General features: G+C 36.1%; 2 protein-coding genes across 11 annotated transcripts in view; one reads left to right on the forward strand and one right to left on the reverse strand.

Annotated features, from left to right (window-relative positions):
• SPATA17 (spermatogenesis associated 17) overlaps positions 1-21652 on the reverse strand; it is a 225058-nt gene extending 203406 nt beyond the window's left edge. For 2 of the 7 annotated variants that reach the window (XM_053209507.1, XM_027074982.2), the window contains exons 1-3: positions 21312-21648; positions 11205-11294; positions 10000-10081 (exon numbers count right to left, since the gene is read on the reverse strand). In XM_053209507.1, coding sequence (XP_053065482.1) covers positions 10000-10081; positions 11205-11294; positions 21312-21379 — 240 coding nt within the window. In that variant the 5' untranslated portion in view covers positions 21380-21648. Of the gene's footprint in view, positions 1-9999; positions 10082-11204; positions 11295-21311 lie in introns of all 7 variants that reach the window. The other 5 variants (XM_053209510.1, XM_053209506.1, XM_053209505.1 and 2 more) reach the window with 5 other exon arrangements.
• A 19-nt stretch (positions 21653-21671) lies between these two features.
• GPATCH2 (G-patch domain containing 2) overlaps positions 21672-25619 on the forward strand; it is a 176717-nt gene continuing 172769 nt past the window's right edge. For 3 of the 4 annotated variants that reach the window (XM_027074979.2, XM_027074980.2, XM_053209504.1), the window contains exon 1: positions 21672-21845. In XM_027074979.2, coding sequence (XP_026930780.2) covers positions 21790-21845 — 56 coding nt within the window. In that variant the 5' untranslated portion in view covers positions 21672-21789. The remainder of the gene's footprint in view (positions 21846-25619) is intronic. The other variant, XM_015077381.3, reaches the window with a different exon arrangement.

Genomic DNA, 25619 nt, shown 5'->3' on the forward strand with positions numbered 1-25619 from the left:
CGCCTATTTCAATCACCCCCCTACCCACCTCCCCTCTGGTAACTATCAGTTTGTTCTCTATACTTAAGTGTGTTTCTTGGTTTGTCTCTCTCTCTCTTTTTCCCCCTTTTCTCATCAAAAGCAGAATACTTAAAACAATACATGTTTGTAATAACTTTGAGTAATACATCTATATAAACTTGACCAGATCAACTGGGTTTATTTGTTCGACTGGGCAGTACAAAGGAAAAATTTGCCTTAAAGTGATGACAACGGAACTTTTAGAAGCTATGCACATATGGATAACAGATCTGATGAGCCTGAGCCTTTGTTATTTTCCACATCAGTGCCATCCTCATTTCATAATTTTGAGTATAATCATTAAAATGATTTATTACCAAATAATCATGAGTATTTTGTGCATATGCTTTGCCTTGTTTGTTGGCAACTGATACCAATCTGTTCATTATCAACAGCTGATTTTTAAAATACCCTTTCTTTTTACACACACACACACACACACACACACACACACACACACATTAAAAGCCAATTATACTATTTCTCACAGTTATTATTAATATAATCTTTAAAAGCAGGGGAACCAAATCTAAATTAATTTCATAATTATGAAAACATATTAAGAAAGTTTTAAGTTAATATTAGTAGGTCAGAAACTTAAGTTACCTAGACTTTGGTATTTATCTAAAATGCAAGACCTTGAAGGGAAAAAATATGTTTCAGTTTTTTGCTCTGACACTAATGGGTGATAAATGTTGCCTTATTAACTTACCACTTATTTGGAAGTCCTCTACAGAAATTCATAAAAAGAGTTGGTAACTATCAAAGAAACATTTATTCATCTAATTAAGAGAAATAAAAATGTCTGTAGAAGTAACTCTGTCAATCTCATTAGTTTTTAAAACAGTGACCAATATTTTATATATTTTTACTATCCATTAAAAAAAAACCCTGCTGGTATTTATCATGACAACATATAATGGAATTTTATAGTAGATGGCATCTTTTGTCCCACTTAAAGTTAATAAAATTTCTTTCTATTGTTACTCCTTCAACTACTAACCTAATATGAAAACTTTGTAAGGAGCAGTAAAACGGTAAGCATTATATAAATATTGTGAGCTGTGATTTTCAGCAATATAGAAAATGATTTTTATAATTTGAGGAATAATCTATTTTTTAATAGTGTTTTAGTAAATTAAATGGTCCTACCATAGGCTATTCACACTTCAGCACAAAGTTTTAATTAAATTCTGTTAATGTGGTTGCCATACATGTTATTCACTAAATGATCTCAATTGAGCTGTTTAGGACTATAGTTATTTATTTATTTATAATGCATATAGAATTAATCATGTACATTAGGGTAGTGTTTCTACTTACTGCTCTCCGAGTGGTGATAAAAAATAGTGCATTTGATATTAAACATAAAGTAAACTATGTAATGATAAAATGTAAAAAAAAAAAAAAGAAAGAAAAGAAAATTTAAAAGGATATCAAGATGTATACAACTATCCTGTAGAGGTTATAGTGATGAATTCACTCAGGTAACACTCAAAATGCTAGTGCTTGAAATGACATGGATGAAAAAATATTTCAACATTTCTCAGGTACTTATCACCAAAGAACGACTGTTTTCACCTCACCATTTATGAAATAAAGCAGAGTGGTTAAGGACCAACTACACAGAACACAATACAGTTGAACACAAGAAAGGTCCCGTAACAGTAGGACTCTCTGAGTTTCCAACAGGAAGAGCAGGCTGCTCAGCAGGTATGAAATGCATTATGCACAGAGCACACACACTACACTAGATAACCATCAAATTGTTGTTATTAAAAAAGAAGAATCAGAGCATATCCTCACTAACAGGAAAAGATGTTTAAGGTTGTAAATCAACAATCCGGGACCCCTAGGATGGACAAATTTGGTTTATGTTGCCAGACACAGAAGCCTGGAAGTCAGCAGGAAGGCCAGAAATGGAGGTTGAGAAAAAAGGAAACAAAAACAATACTCATGAAGGAAGCAAGAGCCAAATCACAAAAGATCATTGGAAATGATCTATTATCCTGAGTTAATGAGGACACTGTGATAGAGAACCCATGATACTTTAGGACTAGATAAGCTAGCTGGTGTCACTATGAAAATTATTTAAAAGCTAGATAGAAATCTTTTAGTTAACAGAATTTTGAGGGAAGCTGTCTAGAACTACCGAACCTATCTAAGGAGATCCTAGGACCTCTCTCTTTTCTCAGTTCACTTTCTGTTTGACTTCTGCCACATCTGAGACTGTTGACAATGCCAAATTTTCATCCGTTCTCTCCTCTGCTTTCTGTGACCTTGTGTCTCTGCTTTTCTAGTTATTATCTGTCTATACCCCTTTCCTCTGCCTAAATCCTACCTACTGCATTCCACAAGCCTCAATTCTTGGCCCTCTGCTCTACTCTTAAGGTATTTTTCTCCTTCAGGTGGAGAATCCTGTCATCTTGCAATGATGGCTCTAAAATCTTTATCTCCAGCTCTGACTCTTAATCTAAACTCCCATGCAATAGTTCACTTTAATAAGCATTTGTTGAGTGTTAATTATTATATGCCAGACACTCTGCAGAGACGGCAAATCGCCTTACAAGATATCACCACATGGAGGTGTCCTAACATCATCACAAACTCAAAAAGCTCAAAACATCTTTTTGTAAGCTTCACTGAGTGCCCCATTCAGAATGTTTCTTATAAACATGCATGCTTTTGTTATCATTATAACCATTAATCAGCTTTGCTGAGATAAAAATGCAGCTATCTCGGTAGCTTACAAACAAAACATTTCTCACTTACATTAACTGTCGACTAGGGTTCCCTGTAGCTACGTAGGCTCTACATTTCTTCATCTTAACCCCAAGGATGAAGGAGCAGCCCAAGATGGACATGGGCCTGTCTTATGTCAGAAGGAAAGAGGGAGAAAGCCTCTTAAAATGTCACCTTGAGTGTGGCATGTCCCATCTGCTCAAAGCACCTGGCCTAGTCCAAAATCAATGAGATGGGAAAGAATCATTCTTTTATGAAGAAGAGGGTAGTGGATAGTTTTGGCACATATTGATACTAATCAGCAGTTACGTTGACCATAAGCAAGACTCATCCAACATAAATCCCTGTGAATCATTTAGTTAGCAAACATTTCTATAGGCTTTCTATGTGACATTGACTGTGATAAGTTTAAGATGCAGTAAACTGAAAAGTCACCACTATTCAGTTCTCAGTCAAATAAGAGATGTAAATAAACAAATGTATCACAGTGGGACAAATGCCTACATGAACAAAGCTAGGAAGGCACACCTGATATCTCCTGTCTCCCACCATTGTACATGCAGCTTCAGGAGATCAGGGAGGTTAATCTTTAAGTAAAGTCTAGAACAGGAAGTAGGGATTTGTAGTAATGGGAGGGAAGTCAAAGTGCAAAAGGGCATTCCAGCAGGGTAAAAGGCATTTACAAAAAAATCTGTAGGACACTGCATGTTTTGGCCATGTGATTTGGCAATGATTTAATGGCAATTGATTTGGCAATCATTTGGCAATGATTTAATGTGTCCCGGTATATTTTACACAGGTGCATATATTTTATACAGGTGAGATTAGAGAAGAAGAAACTGGGACACTATGAAACACCTGACATTCAAATGAAAGAGTGAGAACTCCATGCTGTAGGCTATGGCAAGAAGGAATGTCCACATGGGAGTAAAATGATGACATTTGGGTTGAAATCAAGAGACTTTTATGAGGGGAAATGGAGGGTGTTTGATGGCTGATAGGAGATAAAGGGTAGGGAGAGGGAGGTAGTGAGGAGTCTGGGATTACTGGATTTTTGGTTGAATGGTTGTACCGTTTATCTGAATAAAGGAATACGTAAGGAGGGGCAGGTTTGGGGTGTCTGAGGGACATGCAGAGAAAATCCTTAAGGGATTAGCAAGTGGATCTATACATATCAGGAACTGAGAACTTTAGATGAATCATTTAATCTTCCTGAGTCTCCATTTTGTGATCAATAAAATGAAGATAACACGTGTACTTTCTACTTGACAGATTATTGCTGGAAAATATGAAATATTGGATATAAAGAATTTTTAAATGAGAAATTCCTTTTCAAATGTAGGAAATTATACAAGTCACATTCAACTCCTGACCAACCTTCTTCAAATCCCCAAACTCTCTGAGCTCCACCCCTCCTGTCTCCCATTACAATGTGCTCATTCCCAATTTCACAACCTCCTTTATGCTGCTGATCCTAACTGAAATGTCCTTCCTGGTCTACAATCCACTAATCCCCTGAGGGTCAGTTCAAGTCTCATTTCTTTGATCTTCGGAGATTACATCAACTCCCTATGGAAGCCCTTATTATCTGTTCGTGTGTTTGGTAGGGAGAATTCCTTTTAAATTGGCTTTCCTTTTTAATTAATTTATTTAATAGATAATGCATTCACATTGCTTAAAATTCAAAGACTACAGGAGAGTTTATAATACTAAAAAAATCTCTTCCTTATGTTTATTCTTCAAGTACCCAGTTTTCTTCTCCCTTAGGCAATTAATATCATTAGCTTTTTGTGATCCTTTCCCAGACTAGCAAATTAAATCAGTGGCCTTCGAATCATGCAGGGGTGGCTTGGGTGACAATAGAGGCCACAGGGAAAAGGTCCAAGCAGTTGAATTTCTTCAACTTCCAAAACAGCTGCACTGCTTGCACTGTTTACCATATGGAGCTAAAAATTTTGCTAAAATTTTAGTGAAGGGGGAGTTCTGTTACTAAAGTTTCAAAATCACTAACCTCTATCACTTATTTTATAACTTAATCGGGTAGTATATGGCATTATTATTACTGTATATAGCTATTAGGCCAAAAGAATTATGCAGAATAAATGTGCGAAATGGTTTAAACATAGATACTACAGACTATGTGTGTGACAGTGTGTACTAATGTGTGTGATAATTAATGTAGACTTAGACAATATTCACACCCCACTCCCCAACCCAAGAAAGTAGCAGGTCCTTTCATGCATTCTTGCTTCAGATGGCTTATGAGTGACTGTCTATATCTACCTAGCTTTGCTTTCCTAAAACCTGAACTCTGAGAAATTATGCTAGAATGGTAGAGAGATAGTAAGAGGGGAGGTGTGGGCAGAGAAAGAGAAATAAAGGAGCAAAGATTCCACATGCCTGGGAAGGAGCTGGGCATTAGCTTTCTGAAATAAGGAAATACAACATTTGGCATCCCAATTGCTTCTGGGAAGTGGCTGAAACTCTAGGAATAAACTTGGTGGCAGCTGTGGAAGAGACAGGACTCAAAGTACTAGGGATATCAGAATAAGGCTCTAACAAAAATCCCCATTCCCTTTATGTGGCCCACTAACTATAGAGTTCTTAAAGGATGAACATTGAGAGATCAAATACATGGGCTAGGACAAGGGACCTCCCCTGAATGAAGGCTCCACAAAGGTGGGATCTCTGGTATGTTAGCACTACTTAAGCCTCACAGACTTCTGTATAAGCCAAAGGGGGGAAATCTCCAATAATGAACTTAACTTCAATTGCCTACCAACTCAATACTATAAACAGTTTGAGAATCACATCAAACTGGGTTTGAACTTTCCTCCACTTATCAGTAACAATATGTCCTTGGGGAAATAACCACCTCTAAGATTAAAGTTCTTCATTGATAAAATGGTGATGATATTCATAGGACTGGTATAAGACTTTAGTTGGATACACAATAAATATGTAAAATGCTTACTACAATATTTTAGTCATACTAGTCAATCAGTAAATGGCTGCTATTTTAATATCATTCAATAATTACTTATTGAGATTTGATTATGTTATTTGAGATCCTTATGTTAGGTACTGTGTACATAATGGCAAAAATAGATAAATAAATAAAACAGACTTATTCTAAAATAGCTTACAACTTCATAAACTTAAAAACCATCAAGAACCAATCTAAATGAGGAAAATCTCCACCTTTCCCCCCATCCCCCAAGAGCTCAGACAATTGGATCCCAAACCAGAGAATACCTTAGTGATCATACTGAGTGATACTCTTTTTTTAATTATTCTTTTTAAGTTTATTTATTTTTGAGAGAGAGAGAGAGAGAGACTGAGAGAGAGAGAGACACAGAGACAGATCACGAGTTGGGGAGGGGCAGGGAGAGAGGGAGACACAGAATCCGAAGCAGGCTCCAGGCTCTGAGCTGTCAGCACAGAGCTCAATGCAGGGCTCGAACTCACAGACTGTGAAATCATGACCTGAGCCGAAGTTAGACGCTTAACCGACTAACACACCCAGGCGCCCCATGAGCAATACTCTTTTTGACCAAACTCAGTTAAGACACTAAAGTAACAAGACACATTTTCTAGAATGGCTCATTAAAAAAATCATTTTTTAAGATTTTTTTTTAGCAACTCCAGCATCATTAAAATAAATATAGATTCCCAAGATGAATACTTTAACAATAGTCACTGAAATGTTTATACTCTTGTGTATTGGATTAAAAAGAGGTCTCAGTAATTCATAACCTTCTGACTAGTGGCTTGTGAGTAATTACAACAATGGAAGTTAAGTCAGTAATGTTCATGGAACGCCATATGCATATAGGTCTACTTCATTGCTTTGTCTATACATTGATATAGATCCCCAACCACTAAAGAATAATGGGATCAAGATCCCAGCACTCCATGAAAAAATACTTTAATTTTTTGATCATCCCCTCTATGCAATCTAAATCTATTAAAAGTTGGTTTGACGGAGCTTCTGATGGCCAAATCCGGGACAATTTGAGCACTGAACCAATCAGTGATAGTAATTTATTATAACCCACTGAATAAAACAGGAATCCATGAGTTCACATTGATGTAAATAATTTAAAAAATAGGACCACAAAAAAGCTCTTTCTTATACTAATATGCTAACAAGTAAATGTAGAAGGAATGACAGAGTTAGAAAATTGCTATTTAACAAATATAAAAATTGATTCTGACCAAAGCCATCATTGAATGCTAAACCTAGTATGAAAAAGCTTGATGAGGGGCACCTGGCTGGCTCAGTCGGTTAAGCGTCCGACTTCACCTCAGGTCACCATCTCGCGGTCCGTGAGTTCGGCCCCCGCGTCGGGCTCTGGGCTGATGGCTCAGAGCCTGGAGCCTGCTTCCGATTCTGTGTCTCCCTCTCTCTCTGCCCCTCCCCCGTTCATGCTCTGTCTCTCTCTGTCTCAAAAATAAATAAACTTAAAAAAAAAAAAAGCTTGATGAGAAAGAAGATATACATACACAGTCTTGAAATATCCCCTCATAAGATATAATAAGTTTACAGTGTGAGTGACTCCACTTTAAATTATCAAAGTTAGCATCAGCTATCATGGGATAAACTGACATCATGTTCCTAATATTATGTATTGAGATGTATAAATGCATAACTTCAATCTTAAAAATAAAGACACATAATTAAACCAAAATTGAGAAGTAACTTAAAAAAAATAGTTTATACTCTTCAGAAACATCAAAGTCATCAAAGGCAACCACAGGCTAAGCACATTAAAGGTGACTAAAGAACCACAACAATTAAGCACAATGTAACATCTTGGAAAAGATGTTTTTACTATAAATGACATTACTGGCACAATCAATGAAATATGAATACAGTGTATAGATTAGCTAACAGCATTATACAGATAATGGTCTCCTGATTCTGATCATTTTAGTATGGTTATGGTAGAAAACACCACTCAAAAACATAGAGGTAAAGGGCATCACTTCTGCAACTCTGTCTCAAGTGATTCGAAATAACTCTGTCTCATAAAGAAAAAAGACAAAAAAAAAAACATGTAGGGAGAGAGACAAGAGAGAAAACGATAAAGCAAAGAATATATGGGAACTCTTTGGACTATTTTTGCAACTTTTCTGTAAATATGAAATTATTTCAAAATTTAAAAATTACTTTTTTGGGGCACTTGAGTGGCTCAGTTGAGTATCCGACTTTGGCTCAGGTCGTGATCTCACAGTTCATGGGCTAGAGCCCCACATTGGGCTCACTGCTGTCAGCCTGTCAGCACAGAGCCCAATTCAAATCCTCTGCCCCCCTCTCTCTGCCCCTCCCTTGCTTTCATTCTCCCAAAAATAAATAAATATTTATAAAAAATTACTTTTTAAGCAGTCTGAAATGTCAATGATGTAAGAGATTAGCGTTCCAGACAGGAAACCCATGCTAACAACTGATGAGATTAATGAGAAGCCTTTTACATTTGTTATAGACAGGAGAGTGGGCTTATTTAATCAGTTGAGCTAAAAGAATAAATTTATCTTTTGGTGGATTTTGAGAACTTAAGTGACATATATTAATTAACTAGGAACATACAGTATTAGTAGAAGTATAGGGACTTAACTTGAGAAAATCATGTTATTTAGAGAAGGTATTATGAAATACGTGCAGGTGTAGGGACTGAAGTGACTATCTTCTAGGTTTAGCTCATAAATGTGTTGAATAAACATTTTCACCTTATTCTTATCTTTTCCTATTTATATCTTTTAATTTCACTTAGAGGCAACTAATCGAGAATAAATGAAAAACAAACAATCACAATTGAAAACAGTAACAAACCAAAAAGTAAATGAAGTAGGGTACTGGTTAAAAACTTTCTCATTTTTATCAAAAAAATATTTTTTTCTGGGGCGCCTGGGTGGCTCAGTTGGTTAAGCCTCCGACTTCAGCTCAGGTCAGGATCTCACAGTGAGTGAGTTCAAACTGCACTGGGCTCTGTGCTGACAGCTCAGAGCCTGGAGCCTGCTTTGAATTCTGTGTCTCCTCTCTCTGCCCCTCCCCTGCTCATACTCTGTCTCTGTCTCTCTCTCACAAATAAACATTTAAAAAAGATTTAAAATTTTTTTTCTTCATTTCCTAAAAGTCTTAGCTGAACGAAGTAGATGTTGGCACGCTATCATATACTTCTGCAAGGCTATCAGTGGATAGAGGTGGTTGTGGTATACTGCATTTCTTAAGCCAAATCTTTAAAATATCCCAACAGCCAATAATAGTCAAAGGTAAGCAGCACAAGGAGAAAGTGCCTTATTTTTATATTCGGTGGAACTGATTTTGGGCACTTCAATTCAACAAATGTTTATTTACTATGTTATGGAACAGGAATTTGTCCAGAGGTTGACATTCCAAAACTGAACAGGCTACTGTGCCTACTTAGAAAGAGCTCACCATGCAGAAACTAGAGGAAATCATCAACAAATAAGTGCAAATAAATGCATACGCTGTGAAAGGTACTTTACCAAAAATCAAGTATCTCTTGTAGTTCGGGTACAAATAAATGAGTCATTAACTCTTTTTTTTTGTTGTTGTTGTTGTTTTAATGTTTATTTAATTTTGAGAGAGAGAGAGAGGCAGAGAGAGACAGGGAGACATAGAATCGGAATCAGGCTCCAGACTCTGAGCTGTCAGCAAAGAGCCCGAGGCAGGGCTCGAACTCACAAACTGTGAGATCATGACCTAAGCTGAGGTCGGATGCTTAACCGACTGAGCCACCCAGGTGCCCCCATTAACTCTTTTTTTAATGTCTATTTATTTTGAGAGAGAGAGAGAGAGAGAGAGAGAGAGAGAGAGAGAAGAGAGAGAGCAAGCAGGGGAGAGGCAGAGAGGGAGAGAGAATCCCAAGCAGGAATCCCAGAGCCCAAAGTAGGGCTCGATCCCACAAACTCGCAATATCCTGACCTGAGCCAAAATCAAGAGTTGGGCACTCAACTGACTGAGCCACCCAAGTGCCCCATGAGTCATTAATTTCCCATGGAAAATCAGAAAAGGTTTCTCAGAAGAGGTCTCATTCCAAAATTTAAAACCAATTTTGTTCTTACATAATTATTACCAATAACTTCAAACTGCGTGTAAATGACTGAAGCGAGTAAGTTAACAGCATACTGTATGATTCAAATGCTAGTATATAAAAACTTTATAATATTTACCTTCACAATTAGTTGATAATGTTGTCTGCCTAAGTAACCTCTCCAACATTTTTGAATAACAGTTGCTACTCTGTGTAAATACCTGTGAAAAACATACACTTATTAGTATGTTTTCCTGGAACCAGATTCACTCTTAAATTTTTTCTTAGACTATACCTTTCTGTAATTCAAGAAATAAAATTCAAAGCCAAGTTTATGGTGTACTTTAAAAAGTAGAACTATCATTCTGCAGTAGAATTCTTCATTTCTTGAGGTAGAAAAAAAGGCAGAGATAAATATTCAGTATTCCTTTTGGGCTTATGATTAGACATTTTTAAATTTCAATTATTCTTCAGTACTAATTCTTGGAAATATTTCTGAATGTAAGACTATAAAACTGGTCAAAGGAACATGTTGAGAAATAAGTCGGGCACTATCGATGTGAGTCACTGTAAGTACTTAGAAATAGTTCTCGAGGTCGAGAAACACTTCCTCTTTCACCTTATATTACCCAGTCTATCCAAGCTAGTGTCTTATTAATCTTCTCAATTAAAGAAAATAGTCTCTTTGCCGCCATGTTCCCAGTTTGTATAGTGCCCAAAAGAGAAACCTCACGTTTGTACCTAAATCTTCAAGTCTGGCTCCTACTAGCTAATAGAAGGAACTATACATCATAATCCCCAGCTTGCCATCTGAGTGGGTTATTACATACGAGGCATGTTCTTCCTCCACCTTATCCCAGGCAGTATTTTTTGGAATTGTAAGAGACTGAAGGAAACTTTGAGCACTGAAGATAAGCAGGTATCAATTTCTGTCTCTTTAAAAGCAGCATGGCAGCATTCCGGCATCATTTGCCTTTACATATCAACATGTTGGAGAAGACTGGAATAGCTTCCTTTTTGTTTTGTTTTGTTTTTGCTTTCTTAGCAGTGAATTCATTCCTATAAATTCAAGTCCAGTCATTTGTCACATCCTATGGAATTTGAAGAAAAAATCTAATCTAGTATATTTAGGATATTGAGAATTTTTTAAAGTAGAGATATGGTCAATATAATTTAGTTCTTTGATGTGTAAGAAAAAACCAAAAGGGCATCATATAATTTATTAACTTCATTACAAGTAAAATGAAAGCTTATTTGCAATGAGCACTTACGTGAATAAATTAGATTTTCTGAGGAGTATATTTTTATGATATATCTGACGTTACTATGACAAAAATCACATACCTGAGATATGCCCGAATTTGACATCCTCGAAACCAGCTCTGGATTTTAACTGCTGCATCATACTCCTTTTTTCTAAATACATCTACAGCACTAAAGGAAATTTTTAAAGCATTTCATTAGTGACTAATATAATTCCAAAGCAAATCAACCTGTTAAGCTTAATCTTTAATTTCTTCCAAAATGATAATTATAATTCAAATGTCATTTTAAATAAAATTAAAATACTAAATAAAGCATTTCAGAAATAATGAGCTATATTTTTAGAGTTAACCTTTCTCTGAGAGGTCATGTGCTATCACAAGTTTACTTTTTTTAAAAAATTTTATAATCACTGCTTTGCAACTTATTATTTACCAGTGATCTTTATAAGGAAATAAAAATGGCAACGTGCATGTTTTCATTATTTTAAAAACATAATTACTTGAATTTACTATTTGAATGCCACTACACATATCAGGCAAGATTAAAATGCTTGCATATTGCACTCAATGCATCAGTTAAATGAATTGCCTCTAAGTAAAATGAATCCATCACAGAATGCCTAGTCTAGATAGAATTCTCAGAAACTCCATGTAAGTTCAAGCAGGGGGCAGGGCCATAGGGTTTAGAAAGAGACAAGAAATTCAGTTGTTAGACTGCACTGACTTACAGCAAAAAAAGGTTTCGTCAAGACAGATTTCCATCTTAATCTTGCAAGTCATTCCAGTTCTCCCTGCCCACCCCTACTGCATAAAGTGATATTGCTGAAGGCAAGTACTGTGCACCACAGAGGAATTTCTTTCCCAGAATGCTGGCTGGCACCTAATTAGCACTTTATGTTTGCTGAATGAATAAAGAATGGCTAATTGTTTATTTCTGACTTTTTTTTTTTAATTCTCTCAAAATAATGTTTCTTTGGACAGGTTTTTTGGTTTTTGGGGTTTTTTTTTTTTTTTGGTCATGATATGCTAGCTTAAATATATAGTTTTCATTAAATTTGTGTATTTCATAAACAAAAATAGAAGGGGGGAAGAAACCTCAAACAATAAAATTCTTAGACAATACTATGATGTTAGCTAACAGAAAGAAAATCGGATGAGCAATTAAGCTGTCGGTGGCAAACAGTTGGAGCGGATGGATTATAGTTCTAGAGAAGCAGGAGAGTTACCTAAAAAGCAGACTGTATAGGACTCACAAAAAAAAAAAAAAAAAAAAGAAAAGAAAAAGAAAAGAAAACAAAGATTATGCAACAGTCAGTGACCCAGATATGAAAAAGGGTAGTGGAGAAAATTCACACAAATGAGTAAGGTGAAGAGGACACACTAGACAATTAGGAGAAGAAAAGAAAGTTTGATTATGGTTTTATGTTTACACCACATGTACAACATTATAGCAGAGACACATATAAACTATATTCTTGGATTGTGCTCCACATGGCAAATAGAATGGCCGGCGTCCTTTCCCCCACGGAGCCTTCCCTGACTCCTCAGACCACATTAAGCCTTTTATTAAACATCTTCATAGCTCTTTATAATATTTAACACAACCATATATTATGTTGTTTAATGATGGTCTTTCCACTAAACTTTAAAATCCCAAAGTCAGCAATCGAATCCATTTTGTCCCACATGCATTCCCGGTGGTTCCTGAATTAATTGATGTTTCTCCTAACAGTCAACCTTTGTCTTACCAAAGCTGCTTTCTCTCAGGGAATGGCATGCCTATTACAGACATATTCAATCCCTGTGAAGACTGCCATTCACAAGCTTCCCTCACTACACTTACTCACGACACTGAAATAGTATCCCCATTTGACAGAAGAAGATACTAAGGCAGACAGAGGTATAAGGATATGTCCAAGGCCTTAATATGCATCAGAGCTGAAATCTGATCCTAGGTAGTCTGGCTCCAGAGGCTGGGTTCTTAACCATCATTGTGCCTGAAGGAGAAGAGAGGGAGGAAGGATAAAAACAGGAGATAGAAAGTAAATAAAAAGGAAAAAAGAGAAGGAAAAAAAAGGTAAAAGGAAGAATACAGGTAAGCCATTTTCAAATATAATATTAAAATTCTGTGGCATAAAAGAGCACCAATCTCCTTAAAACAAAATAAGCTGAGACTAAGAGGGAAAAGACATCAAGATCTAGGGCTAAACACCAAAAATGTCTGATATACCAAGTGTTGGTAAGACTTAGTGGAAGAGGAACTCATTAAATTGCTGGTAGGAAGTAATTCAGCCTTTGAACACAAACAGAAAATTTTTGTTTATATAAATGAGAAACTCGGGAAACTTAAGGATGTTAAATAAGGAAGGGAAAAATAAGGCGCAATTATGAGACAAGTACTTTGCATTGTCGTAGAAGCTAATGGAAGGGTATCAGGAAGAAGGACCATGACTGATTAGCGTCAAATACTGTGAAGAAGTCATGAAAATAAGGTCAATGTTTCAAGGGGTTGCAGGGTTGGAGAGAATCTTTTGTTTTCTCAAACCTTATCCTAGCCAGTAAGAGGATGTGATAGTGCAGGATATGAAATCTCATTCATGGCAACAACAGAGATGATCCAGCAACACAGTGTCCAGTAGAGCAGGCAATTCAAAGATGACAGAGTGGGAAAAAGAAAGAATAATTGTACTCGATAAGGCTGATGTGAAGGAGAATTCATGATAATGGTTATTTCTCAAGGTTTCTTAACCCTGTTTAACCAATAACATTTAATATGATTATAGATGTTTTCTGTTTTCCTTCTTTTTAATATAGTCTATTTAAATTACTGAAAGCACTTGCTTTTCCTCCCCCACCAACAATCAACAAGTGACTACTTTTGCAAAACAGGTAGAAAAAAATTGAGTAAGATTTACAGATACACCTAATACGTCCTTTTAACTAATGTATAGTTTGATCCTACCCTTCACTTATATAATTGTCATTAGAAATGTAAAAAATAAGCAATCAAATGATCCATTTTGCTTTCTAATCTCGCCTGGTATTAATGATAACATGTAATACATAGTCAAGAAGAAGATTAAATTCTCTCTTTTGGAGTTATAAACACTAACACATATAAATATAAGCACAGATATTATATCATACTAATAAGAACTATACATCTTAATTAAAGGGAAATATTTTAAAAAATAGTAGTTAATTTACTGCTACGTTTTAACTTATATGCTGTAATTCGACTTCTATACACATTTTTCCTTTGCTTTTCTTTTAACTGCTTAAAAATGAAATTTACAGATACTTGAGTTACCACTGGGATGCTGAATACTCATACAATATGTCATGAACTGCTAGACTTTTTATGTTTAAAATGAAAAATGTGGGTAACACTTTATTTTAATGGTATATTAATTAGTTCCAAATTACAATGAAAATCCTATAGCAGTGAATAAAATATGACATCTACATGAATTTGAAATAAATTTATTATGATCAGTATTATCACAATGAATACTAAATGAATTAATAATGATGAAAGACCAAAAGTATTACCAGGAATGTAATAAAACATTGAGAAAAAGCTGGAAGTTTCCAGTCACTTCATCATCAACTAAAATAAGTACTATAACCCTGGATAACACTATATTCATGTGTATCATTAGTGGCTAGAAATTAATTGACAATAAACAGAAAGTGAAAAAATGTGTAGTTAAATATATTTCTGGTAATGTGCAGAAAATACACATTTTATATATCACCTTACTGTGATAGTCTGACCTATGTGTACTAGCTATTGAATAAAAACTAGATTAAAAACCCAATCATCTTTGCTTCTCATTATCATATGAATTTTAGCTATTTTAGATACTAGGAATAAAATTCCAGTATTAGCTGACCTGTATTATAAAATATATTGATTATGTAAAATAATTTTTGCATATCATTTCACTGTTAGGTGTTAAGGATGTCAAGCTCCTTAAAGGCAGAAACTATGTTTGATCTATACTTTATGCTTTAATTATCACTCATGTGCCTAATAAGAGGTCAATAATTACTTGTTGAAAAACAGAACTACATTTTAGAATCTAGAAGCCATGTTTTGATTTCATTAATGGTCCTCATTATTATTTCACAGCTCAATGAATAATGAGTCATAAATACATATGTATTAGATCATAAAGTAGGAGTTAACATGCAGATTTATAATGTATTTGCAAAATGTTTTATTATTTACTTTTCTACCCTTTCCCTCTACCTTCTCTTCATTTCCTGAACAACTAAGTCCAAAAGAAATTGGCAGTGGGCAAAGAAACCAGGAATCTGTGGTAGAGGGGACAGGAGTGTTGGGGGATGGGGAGTCACATTGTCCTGGCTAAGCCTTTGTAGGCTAAGATGGACATCCACATGAAAGGGCAGCCTGGGGTAGGATGTCACAAACTAAGAACAGTGTTCCTATGGAGAGAATGTCTAAGTGTTTAGGTGTTGAGGAAAGGTGAAGAAAGTTTCTTTTTGGTCAATGATCCCAATAAAGACTATCACTAATGAAACAAATAAAAATTATGTAGTACCGGGTAGAATATATGAAAAAGATTATGGCATCATTTCTGTGATATTTCTGCCAAAGATACATAACCTGAGTCTAATCAAGAGGAAAAAAAAATCAGAATGATCCAAATTGAGTGAAATTTTACAAAATAATTGATCTTCAAAAGTAGTAAGGTTATGAAAATCAAAGAAAGACCGTGAAAATGTTCCATATTAAAGATAACTAAGGAGATAAGACACTTAGGATCCTTTTGCTATAAATAACATTATTCCAACAACTTGCAAGCTTGAATGGAGTCTGAAGATTAGATGATAGAAATGTATCAATGTTAATTTCTTGATTTTCACAGTGGAATTATAGTTATACAATGTCTTTAAGTGGAAAGAATTTGGGGGACAATGGGCCATCAGGTTGCAACTTACCATCATATGATTTATGAGAAAAAAAAAACTGTATTGCATTAGAACTTTTTATAAGTTTCAGATTACTTCAGTAGTTTTAAATACCTACATGCATGTATATATGTGTACACATGTATATATGTATATATATATATGTATATATATGTATATGTGTGTATATATACACACACATACAGGAAAGAATGGCATCTCAAAATTGTTTCATTTTATTCAAATAGTTTTACAGTTTAAAATAATTTTGACATTTAAAGTAGACTTAAGATAAAAAACTATCATGCATAAAATATTTATAATGATAAAAAGGTTAATTTATTAGGAAAATGTAATAATCTTAAGCGAGTATGCACCTAATAATAGAGCTTCAAAATATGTGAAGCAAAACCTGACAAAACTAAAGGGAGAAAGAGACAAATTCACAGTAAGAGTTAGATATTTCAACATGCCTCCCTGAATAATTGATAAGACAACTGTATAGGAGATCAACAGCAATATAAAAGACCCTAACAACACTTATTAACCAATTTGATCTAATTAACTTCTATATACTGCTCTACTCAACAATATGTATTTGTAAAGTCTTCAAGTTCACTAATGTTTTATTTGCAGGATTTTAATCTGATGTTAAGTCCATCTGAATTTTTTTGTTTCAGATAATCTGTTTTGTATCTCTAAAGTTTCATCTTCTTCTTATTTCCATTTAACTCATTATGCATATAGTTTCCTTTAAGTCTTTATGCATGTTTTGAAAGCTACTTAAAACACCTTATATGCTAATTGTATCATCTTTGTATTTCTGGGTCTGTTTCTACTAATTGGCTGTTTTTCCTCCTGGGTGTAGGTCACAGTTTGCTGTATTTTTGTCCTACTACTAATTTAGGAACAGATGCTAGACAATATGAACACAATGCTGTTGAGTTTGAATTCTGATCAGAAGCTACTGCCACGCGTAAAGTGGGAGTAACTGTCTAGATAACCTCATTTGTTTCCTTTCACTAAGAGATTACAATCCTACACTGTCTGTTGTATCAAAATGTCTAAAAGTGATTTTCCACGTATTTTGTTCAGTTTTCTAATTTTTCACGGTGGCAAGGCAAATTTTGTATCAGTTACATCTTCATGGTCACTTACTTTATATGTTTAATTTTGTGTTTTCAAAAGAAAACTTTTGCCTTAGGGTATTTTTTCCTATTTATTTACTGTTTATAAATTATAATGAATACCCAATATTTAATATAAAATTGTAAACTACATGGAAAAATATAGACAAAAAATTAAGATACTATTTCAACCTTCCCTATATTCCAATTCTCAAAGTCTAATCACTGTTAACAGTTTTTTATCTATGATTTCAGCTCCTATGTCTCTCTGTATGCATAAACATTTCATACAAAATGTATTATATGTTTTCTGTGAGCTGTTTTTTTAAACTTAATTTGTCTCTGAATTTTTTGTCATTAGGCATAAAATTTTTCACTTTCATTTATTGTTTTAAAAATTGTACTTATTTATTTTAAGAGAGATGGAGAAAGCACAAGCAGGGGAGGGGGAGAGAGAGAATCCCAAGCAGGCTCCACACTGTCAGTGCAGAGCCCCATGTGGGGCTTGAACCCACCACGAAGCTATGAGATCGTGACCTGAGCTGAAACCAAGAGTCCACCACTTAACAGACTGAGCCACCCAGGAAGCCCTAAAATTTTTCACTTTTAATCTGCTACATGGGGCGCCTGGGTGGCTCAGTCGGTTAAGCGTCCGACTTCGGCTCAGGTCATGATCTCACGGTCCGTGAGTTGGAGCCCCGCGTCGGGCTCTGTGCTGACAGCTCAGAGCCTGGAGCCTGCATTGGATTCTGTGTCTCCCTCTCGCTCTGCCCCTCCCCCGTTCATGCTCTGTCTCTCTCTGTCTCAAAAATAAACATTAAAATAAATAAATAAATAAATAAATAAATAAATAAATAAAACTGCTACTTAATATTCCATCATGTGTATATGCCTTAAATTATTTAGCCAGATTAGTTACAAATATATACAAGTTACTTTCAGGGTTTGTTTTTTTTTTCCCCCTGTTAGAAATAATGCTTTAGGGGCACCTAGGTGGCTCAGTCTGTTAAGTGTCCCACTCTTGATTTTGGCTCAGGTTATGATGATCTCTACAAAGTCATGAGATCAAGCCCTGCATCAGGCTCCACACTGGGCATGGAGCCTGCTTGAGATTCTCTCTCTCCTTCTCCCTCTGCCCCTCTCCCATTCATTCTCTCTCTCTCAAAAAAAAAAAAAAAAAAAAAAACTTTTTAAAAAGAAGTAATGCTTTAATGAATGCTTTACAGATAACCCTGTACTTAAAACACTTTTGTGTACAAATTGTGTACACAAGGTATTTCTACAAGGTCAACAGATAAAGTAACATGTATTTCGATGCTCTTATAGATCAAATTGTTTTTATAGTTTCAAATTACAATTGCTCATTGCTATTACATAAAAAGGCCATTGATTTTTGTGTATTGTGTCCTACAACTTTGCTAAATTCACTTATTTCTGGATGTTTTTGTAGGTAACTTAGTTTTCTATGCACAGGATCATGTTGTCAGTGAACAAAGCCAATTTTGCTTCTTCCTTTGCAATTTTTACAACTTTAATTTATCTTGCAATACATAACACTGGTAAGGAAAGTGTGGAATGTTCAGTAAAGGCTTTGAGACAATTTCTATACTAAAAGTTAAGTCCCTATCTCACCTGATACATACACACAAACACAATTGCAGAGTGAAGAAACACGTAATAAAACTTTTAAAATATTGTCAGTAAACACAGAGAATTTTCTTATAACCACGGGTTGAGAAAGACCATTCCAATGAAGGCAAAATCCCCAGAGCCAAAATAATAGATTGACAACTTTGGCTACATAAAACTTAAAAAATTGAAAGATAGGCTGGTAGGCAGCACTGCGAACCTTAAACCTATGCCAGTGTCTTTGAGACTGGGTGATGGGAGAGATTGTGGGGAGTTCCGAGGTCACTAAAAAGACTGGCCTCTGGAGTAATTATTATTATCACATAGGCTGGCAGAGTGGGGAAAAACTGATATTAGAAGCTGGATATAGAATGACCTGCATTACCGTATTAATGAGATTATTCACAACACTACTGTCTGTGATCACTTACAAGGTGGAAAATGTACTAATGAATTTTTGAAATGCACAAGGAGATGTGTAGGAAGCAAACTCAAAGTGCCTATTGGATTCTTTTAACTGCATGGAATTAGGGGTATCCCATAAATCTCAGGAACAGTGTTCGTCTAGATTTAACTATAAATACAAGTACAGTTATTTCTTATTGTTTCTATTACTTCTTTTGCTCCTCTTCCCCTATCTTGAGATCTTTGCTCTAATTTAATCTTCACTTGATTTCAGAGAGTACTTTCTTGAGTACATTTCCTCCAATAGGCTATATGGATGACATGACCCTGAGTCTTTATATATCTGAAAACGTCTTTCTTTCATCAAAAAAAAAAAAAAAAAGAATGAATAAGAGCTTTGATGGGTTTAGGTTTTTTAGATATTGCCTTGAATAATCAATAATTATTGTCCTTTTTTTTCTCTTAGAAGTCCCTGTGTTGCTTATGAACCAATCAGTGCTTCTTTCTTCGTTGGCAAATAACTTTTTCTTGTCTGTCTAGATTAGGAGCTTGTAAAATTGTTTCTGTATCCTTGAAATTTTGCCAGATAACATCTAAGAAGTGTGTCTTTAAAAAAAAAAAAATCCTGTCTCATACTCAGAGCCCTCTCCATTCAAAGCCATATTCTTTCTCCAGTTTAGGAAAGTTTTCTTCTACTACTTCTTTATTAGTCATTTATCTTCTTCCCACTCCCACTCCCAAATTCTGCAGTGACTATCATTCACATACTAAATCCCCTGGATATGTCCTCCATGTTGCTCTCCTAAAACATTTACCTCTCACTAGTGACTTTTCTATTTTTAAATTCATTTACTATATTTGTAACTAGAAACGTTTATTTTTTTAAAAATTCATTCCAGTAACTTTTTTTCCTCTAATTTTATTTCTGTAAAAGTTCTCATTATACCTGTATTAAAGTTTACACCTATGCAAACCATTAATTCTAACTCTACAGTAGCCACCTGTTTTGGTCTCTTGGCTTAATCTCCTCCCATCAAACCAACATTACTTTGAATAGTTTGTGAATTTTTTCTACATGAATCTCATTTTCCTTCCCTCATGCAAAGTGGGAATAGATACATAATTTGTTAAGGATGTTTAAGAAATAGACCTATACCTAGTTCCTTTTCTACAAAGCCCCCCCCCCACACACATTTTTTTTTTTTTTTCACAATGGGGCCTCACAGGAACTCCTCTGAGAATGCAGATTCTCTGGCCATAACGGAGACCCACTGAATCAGAATCTATATTTTAACATCATCCTCAAGTGATTCTAATGTACACTACAGTTTACAAAGCGCTGATCTAACCAATAACACATGGGAAATGGCAATCATTGCTTAAGGAAACTGCCAGTTACCTTTTTTCACGTATTGATATTTTATACGGCCTTTGTGCCCAAAGCTACAAACACTTTGTTGTTGTTGTTGTTTTAACTAGGCGAACATTGGAATTTTGATTCTTTCATGATCTTTAGAGATTTCTCTTTATACTGAAAATATTAATAGTAATAATAAATGAAATGGAAGGAATGCCAGCCTATTCTCATCACGGCCAGAATGGTTTAGATACTGTCACTTCGGGAAGACAAATGAGCCATGGAACAGTTGAGTTCAATGACATCTGTGAAACCATGGAGGCTCAAATCCCCAGGCAAACGGGAGACACAACGGAGATCCCCCAGCTAGAGTGCCTGGGCGACCCCAGTCAGGGTACTAAAACTTCAACAGGGAGGGCATGGGTTTCATCAAACTGTGGAGTGATGATGTCCCAGAAGAATACTTTATTCTGCAATTTTATCTATAGTGGGCAGTTTCCTAAGCCATCTCAAGCTAATAACTATGTCCTCCCTTTACCCCCATCTATAATTCCTCTGCATGGTAACACTACTTTTAAACTTGTGGTTAAGTTTGCGGCCAACAAACGAAGCGGGGCGAAGTGCTTGGTATTTACTGATTCAGGGACTTTGTTAATAGGAAACTCTTGCCGAGGAACGCCTGGCGAGGGCGAAGCCAGCCCTCTGAGCTGTACCCCAGTCGACGCCTTACCTGTTCCTGAAGTAGTACTGGTGTACCAGGAACGTCGACCGAGCTTGGAGCCGAGCTAACGTGGCCATAGCCTCCCGGCTTGTGCGGGAGCACCACTGTTACTATTGGTCTCCATGGCAACCGGGCTAAACCATAAAGCTAGTCCCGAGGGTACAACTTTTCGACCACTCCACTTCTATTTCCCACCCTGCTTCAGTTTGCAGAATACTAGAAAGACATTTAAGAAATTTTTCGTAGGAAAAGGTTCCAGGGATTTGCCTCTATCTTTTCTGTGAGTTAAAAAGGAGGAGATTACAGGCGACGAAGGCGGTGCGGGGAGGAGAGGTAATGGTTGCTCCGGGCATCCGGTTTCCGCCTCCCCTCTGCTTCCGGAAGCTCAGCTCAAAATGCTGAACTGCTTCTGGAAGTCGCTGGTGCTGTGGTAGTTGGAGTCTGTTCTCGGGCCTGAGCCTCGAGGCCAGGCTCCTGGGTGTCGTTAATGTTCGGGGCCGCCGGGCGCCAACCGATCGGAGCTCCAGCCGCCGGGAACAGCTGGTGAGGCTGGCGGCCCTGGGGATGGGAGATCAGGAGAGGGTGTGATGGCCTGAGGCCGCCGGACCTGGAATGGAAGGGGGAGGGAGTTGGGGATGGATGATCTGAAGACACTTAGGCCTTGCTCTCACTCGTGCCTGGGCTGGAAGCGATTTGAGGAAGGCGTTGAGGTGTGCTAAAGATGTGTGCACGAGTACGGTAAATGCTTGCTGATTGCCCAACCCTCTACGATATTTGGGGAGTAAAGCTGTCTATACTCCAAGAGCAATTCATTTCGTCCCTGATTGTTGACAAGGCTAGGGACAGAAGAAACTAACAATATAGATCTTATCCCCTCACGTTCCTTTTTAAATGTACTAGATTACAGCAGGTGTCTTGGGGGGTCAAATCCCAGAAATCTAGAGTTCTGGAAGTTTAGTACTAGAAGACACCCCACTCACCCCTCTCTTTTCTGGAGTGGGAGTGGCCTACCTGTTTCTGCCCCTTGAACGGTCCATTTTAGTTCAAATGAAATGTGTATGAGTGTTCCCTAAGAACATGTAAATGCCAGGATTTTAGGTTTGGGGTTTGACCAGGGCTGTGGTACCCCCATCACCAGTGCCCCTTTGAAATAATAATATATTGCTTTGATATTTCAAAGTGCTTTCACAAATTCATGCACTTTATCTTTATGACAGCTCTGATAGGAGATTATCACGGGCACAGAATTCGTAAGTGAGTTGTCCAGAATTGCCATGGGCATTTTAGTCCTGGACCTAGAAGCTGGGTTTTGGGTTTCTAATTGAAAGCTCTGCAATGCCAGGCCTATTTTTCCCCAAGCATACGTCGGACAAGCAGTGAAACAAGTTTCCCACTGACAATTCCAAGCATAAAGTATTGAAAAAATGGGTGACCTGTGGCCGAAAAACGTCCATTCTTAGATTCTGCAATGAATGAGACCATGAGGCACTCTAGTAGTCTGTGATCTCAAAGAATTCCTCTGCGTCCCTTATCGCTGAGAAGTTAAAAGAATATCTTGCTTGAAATGTTTTGAATGAGATTAGATCGTTCTGTAGTTCATTTTATAATGGTTATACTTTTAAATTCTGACATTTTCCAGTGAGAAAGCTGGGAGTACTTTCTTAAATGAGCCATATTTTTTTTAATGGTGTGTGTCATTAGCATAACATAAAACACTTGTTACATGTTTATTATTTTTAGTTCTGACAGTTGTATATACTGTGTAATCACCACACAAAACAAGATATAGGACATTTCCATTACCCCAGAATTCCCTCCCCAGGCATCTAATAGGTACCTGTCTTAATGTTTCACCATTCAATACCTTGTTAAGGGAACTAAACAAAATGTGCTTTATAGATTGGTCTGCCCTTGTTGCAGCGATACTGATTTGTAGGACAGAGGACTATTTAATAACAAAAGTATGACTCTTCCAACTCCTTCCTCTCCCTTTCACCTTCTCACCAACTCATAGTTAGGTACCTCCATCTAATACAGAGAAACCCTCCTTCAGTTCTCTTAAAATGCTTATCTTCTTTTCAATTATCAGTGTAGAATTCATTTTTTTCTTATGGCCCAGAGGATAACATAGTGCTTAGCACTTAATCATTGTTTCTTAATGAAACTCGGAAAAATCACGCCTGATTGGCCAGAATGAACACTTTCCAGCAAACTGGAACCTTGATTTTCTAGTTTATCTGCACAACCATTCCCTTATTGGAAAGTTCTCAATGGAATTTTCTTTTTCATTCATTGATCAGACATTTACCATACTAGGCACGTAAGTTTGCTCTCAGTAACGAAGCCCCAGTGCCGCTGGGGTTGCTACTACTGGTTGATTCCTTGGTGCGGGAGTTTTATGTACATATATCTCATGTAAATCTTTTGAGGTGGGTGCTGTCGTTTTTTTTGCATTTTAGAAATGGCAAAACAGGAGCAAATACAGCTTAAGTAACTTGCCCACGTACCATGTTTGCAGTGTGATGCTGGTATACCTAGAACAATTCTTCACCATCCTCGTATACATCCTATTTGTCTGAATAAGATACAATATCACGGGAGTATCTAAACAGGAAAGACTATGCCCGGATAGGTTAGCCAGCCTGGATTCCTGTTGTATATACCTCCCATCTTGACTTCAACTTTTTCTCCAATGTCGAGATTAGATTTTTCAAGTTTTAGGCCCCAAAGGGGTAAATAGTAGATGATTTATCTACCCCTTTAACAATTTGTTTGAAAAATAGAACTGAGATTATATTTTGTAATTTACTGCTACAGAAGACAAGTTGTATACAATTAAATAATAAAAATCCTCAGGAAATGAATATATCTTTTGTGCAAATTGTTCTTGTAAGTGGTTTATATTATATTTTTATAAAATCGTTATACCTGAGAGTTTCTATCTCCTTTTCCTGACTCCTCATCCACACACAATTTTGAAATTAGGGGCCAAAAAGCATAAGTATTGTGGCACTTATAATGTTAACCTGCCTTTTAAAATTTGATTCATTTAATGGATAAACCACATTTATAATGTAGATACACTTTTATTACATTTTACCTTATTAGTGATTTATATTTAAAGTGAATTTCTGGTTTTTAAAATTTTAAAGGTTGAACTAACACGTTTTACAATTAAGTCCTTGATAATGCGAATATTGAATTACTGATATATTGAGCCATACTGTTTGTTTCAATGTGTGTGGTTTGCTTTTTTTTTTTTAAAGTCCTTAAAAATATAAACTATGTTTATTCTAGATCATTTCCTTTTTTCTGTAGTTTCTTTCTTATTTGGATTTTCTTTGGGTGCAAGAAATGGCAGAGTGGAAAATGTGCATTTTTTAAATAACTGCCTTTTTTTTTTTTTTTTGTCTTTTATCTTGAGGTTAATTCTATACTGTCAGGTTTGTTTGAGTCAGGTTTCTATTTCGACAATGAGGGATCAAAGCAATGGCCAGTGTGATTTTGGCCAAGTAACCCATTAATATTAGTTTAGCTCTTTAGCATTTTTATTTATGGCAAGCTGGAAACCTTTAAAACATCTTTGATAATTTGTCCTTTACCACCACATTTGCTCTGCTAGAAAGGTAGCCAGAAAGTTAAGAGTATCTGGCTTGTTAATGTGGCAGAAACTTTGAAATCAGGGTTGTCTAAATTTGTAATGAAGCCATATTTTTCCTGTTTTTTTATTCAGTCATTCATTGGTTTGTTCACCCAACAGATCTCTTTTTAAAAATTATTTATTTATTTATTTATTTATTTATTTATTTATTTATTGAGAGAGACCGAGAGAGAGACAGAGTGTGAGTGAGGGAGGGGCAGAGAGAGAAGGAGACACAAAATCCTAAGCAGGCTCCAGGCAATCCTAAGGAGGCTCCAGGCTCCAAGCTGTCAGTACAGAGCCTGACGCAGGGCTTGAACCCACACAGTGTGAGATCATGACCTGAGCCGAAGTCAGCTGGTTAACTAACTGAACCATCCAGGTGCCCCCCAACAGATCTTTTTTAAACATCTGTTGCATGTCAAGCATTATGCTAGGTACATGTAATTAATATTCAGTTGTCTTCATTCTTATTCTAAGAATTCAGAATATATTATATATTCAATAAATATTGAATAGTTAGTTACCATGTTTGAGCAATGAATGAGACTCCTCTCGTCCATATTAGAAACTTGCCTAGATGTGCTCTAATGTATGCATGTTGACAAGAATTGGAATGAATTATTTTTTAGATTCTGAATTATTTTTGTTTGTTTTAGACTTTGACTTTATGTCAT

The sequence above is a fragment of the Acinonyx jubatus genome, chromosome E4 (genome assembly GCF_027475565.1).
Source record: "Acinonyx jubatus isolate Ajub_Pintada_27869175 chromosome E4, VMU_Ajub_asm_v1.0, whole genome shotgun sequence".
Classification (NCBI taxonomy): domain Eukaryota; kingdom Metazoa; phylum Chordata; class Mammalia; order Carnivora; family Felidae; genus Acinonyx; species Acinonyx jubatus.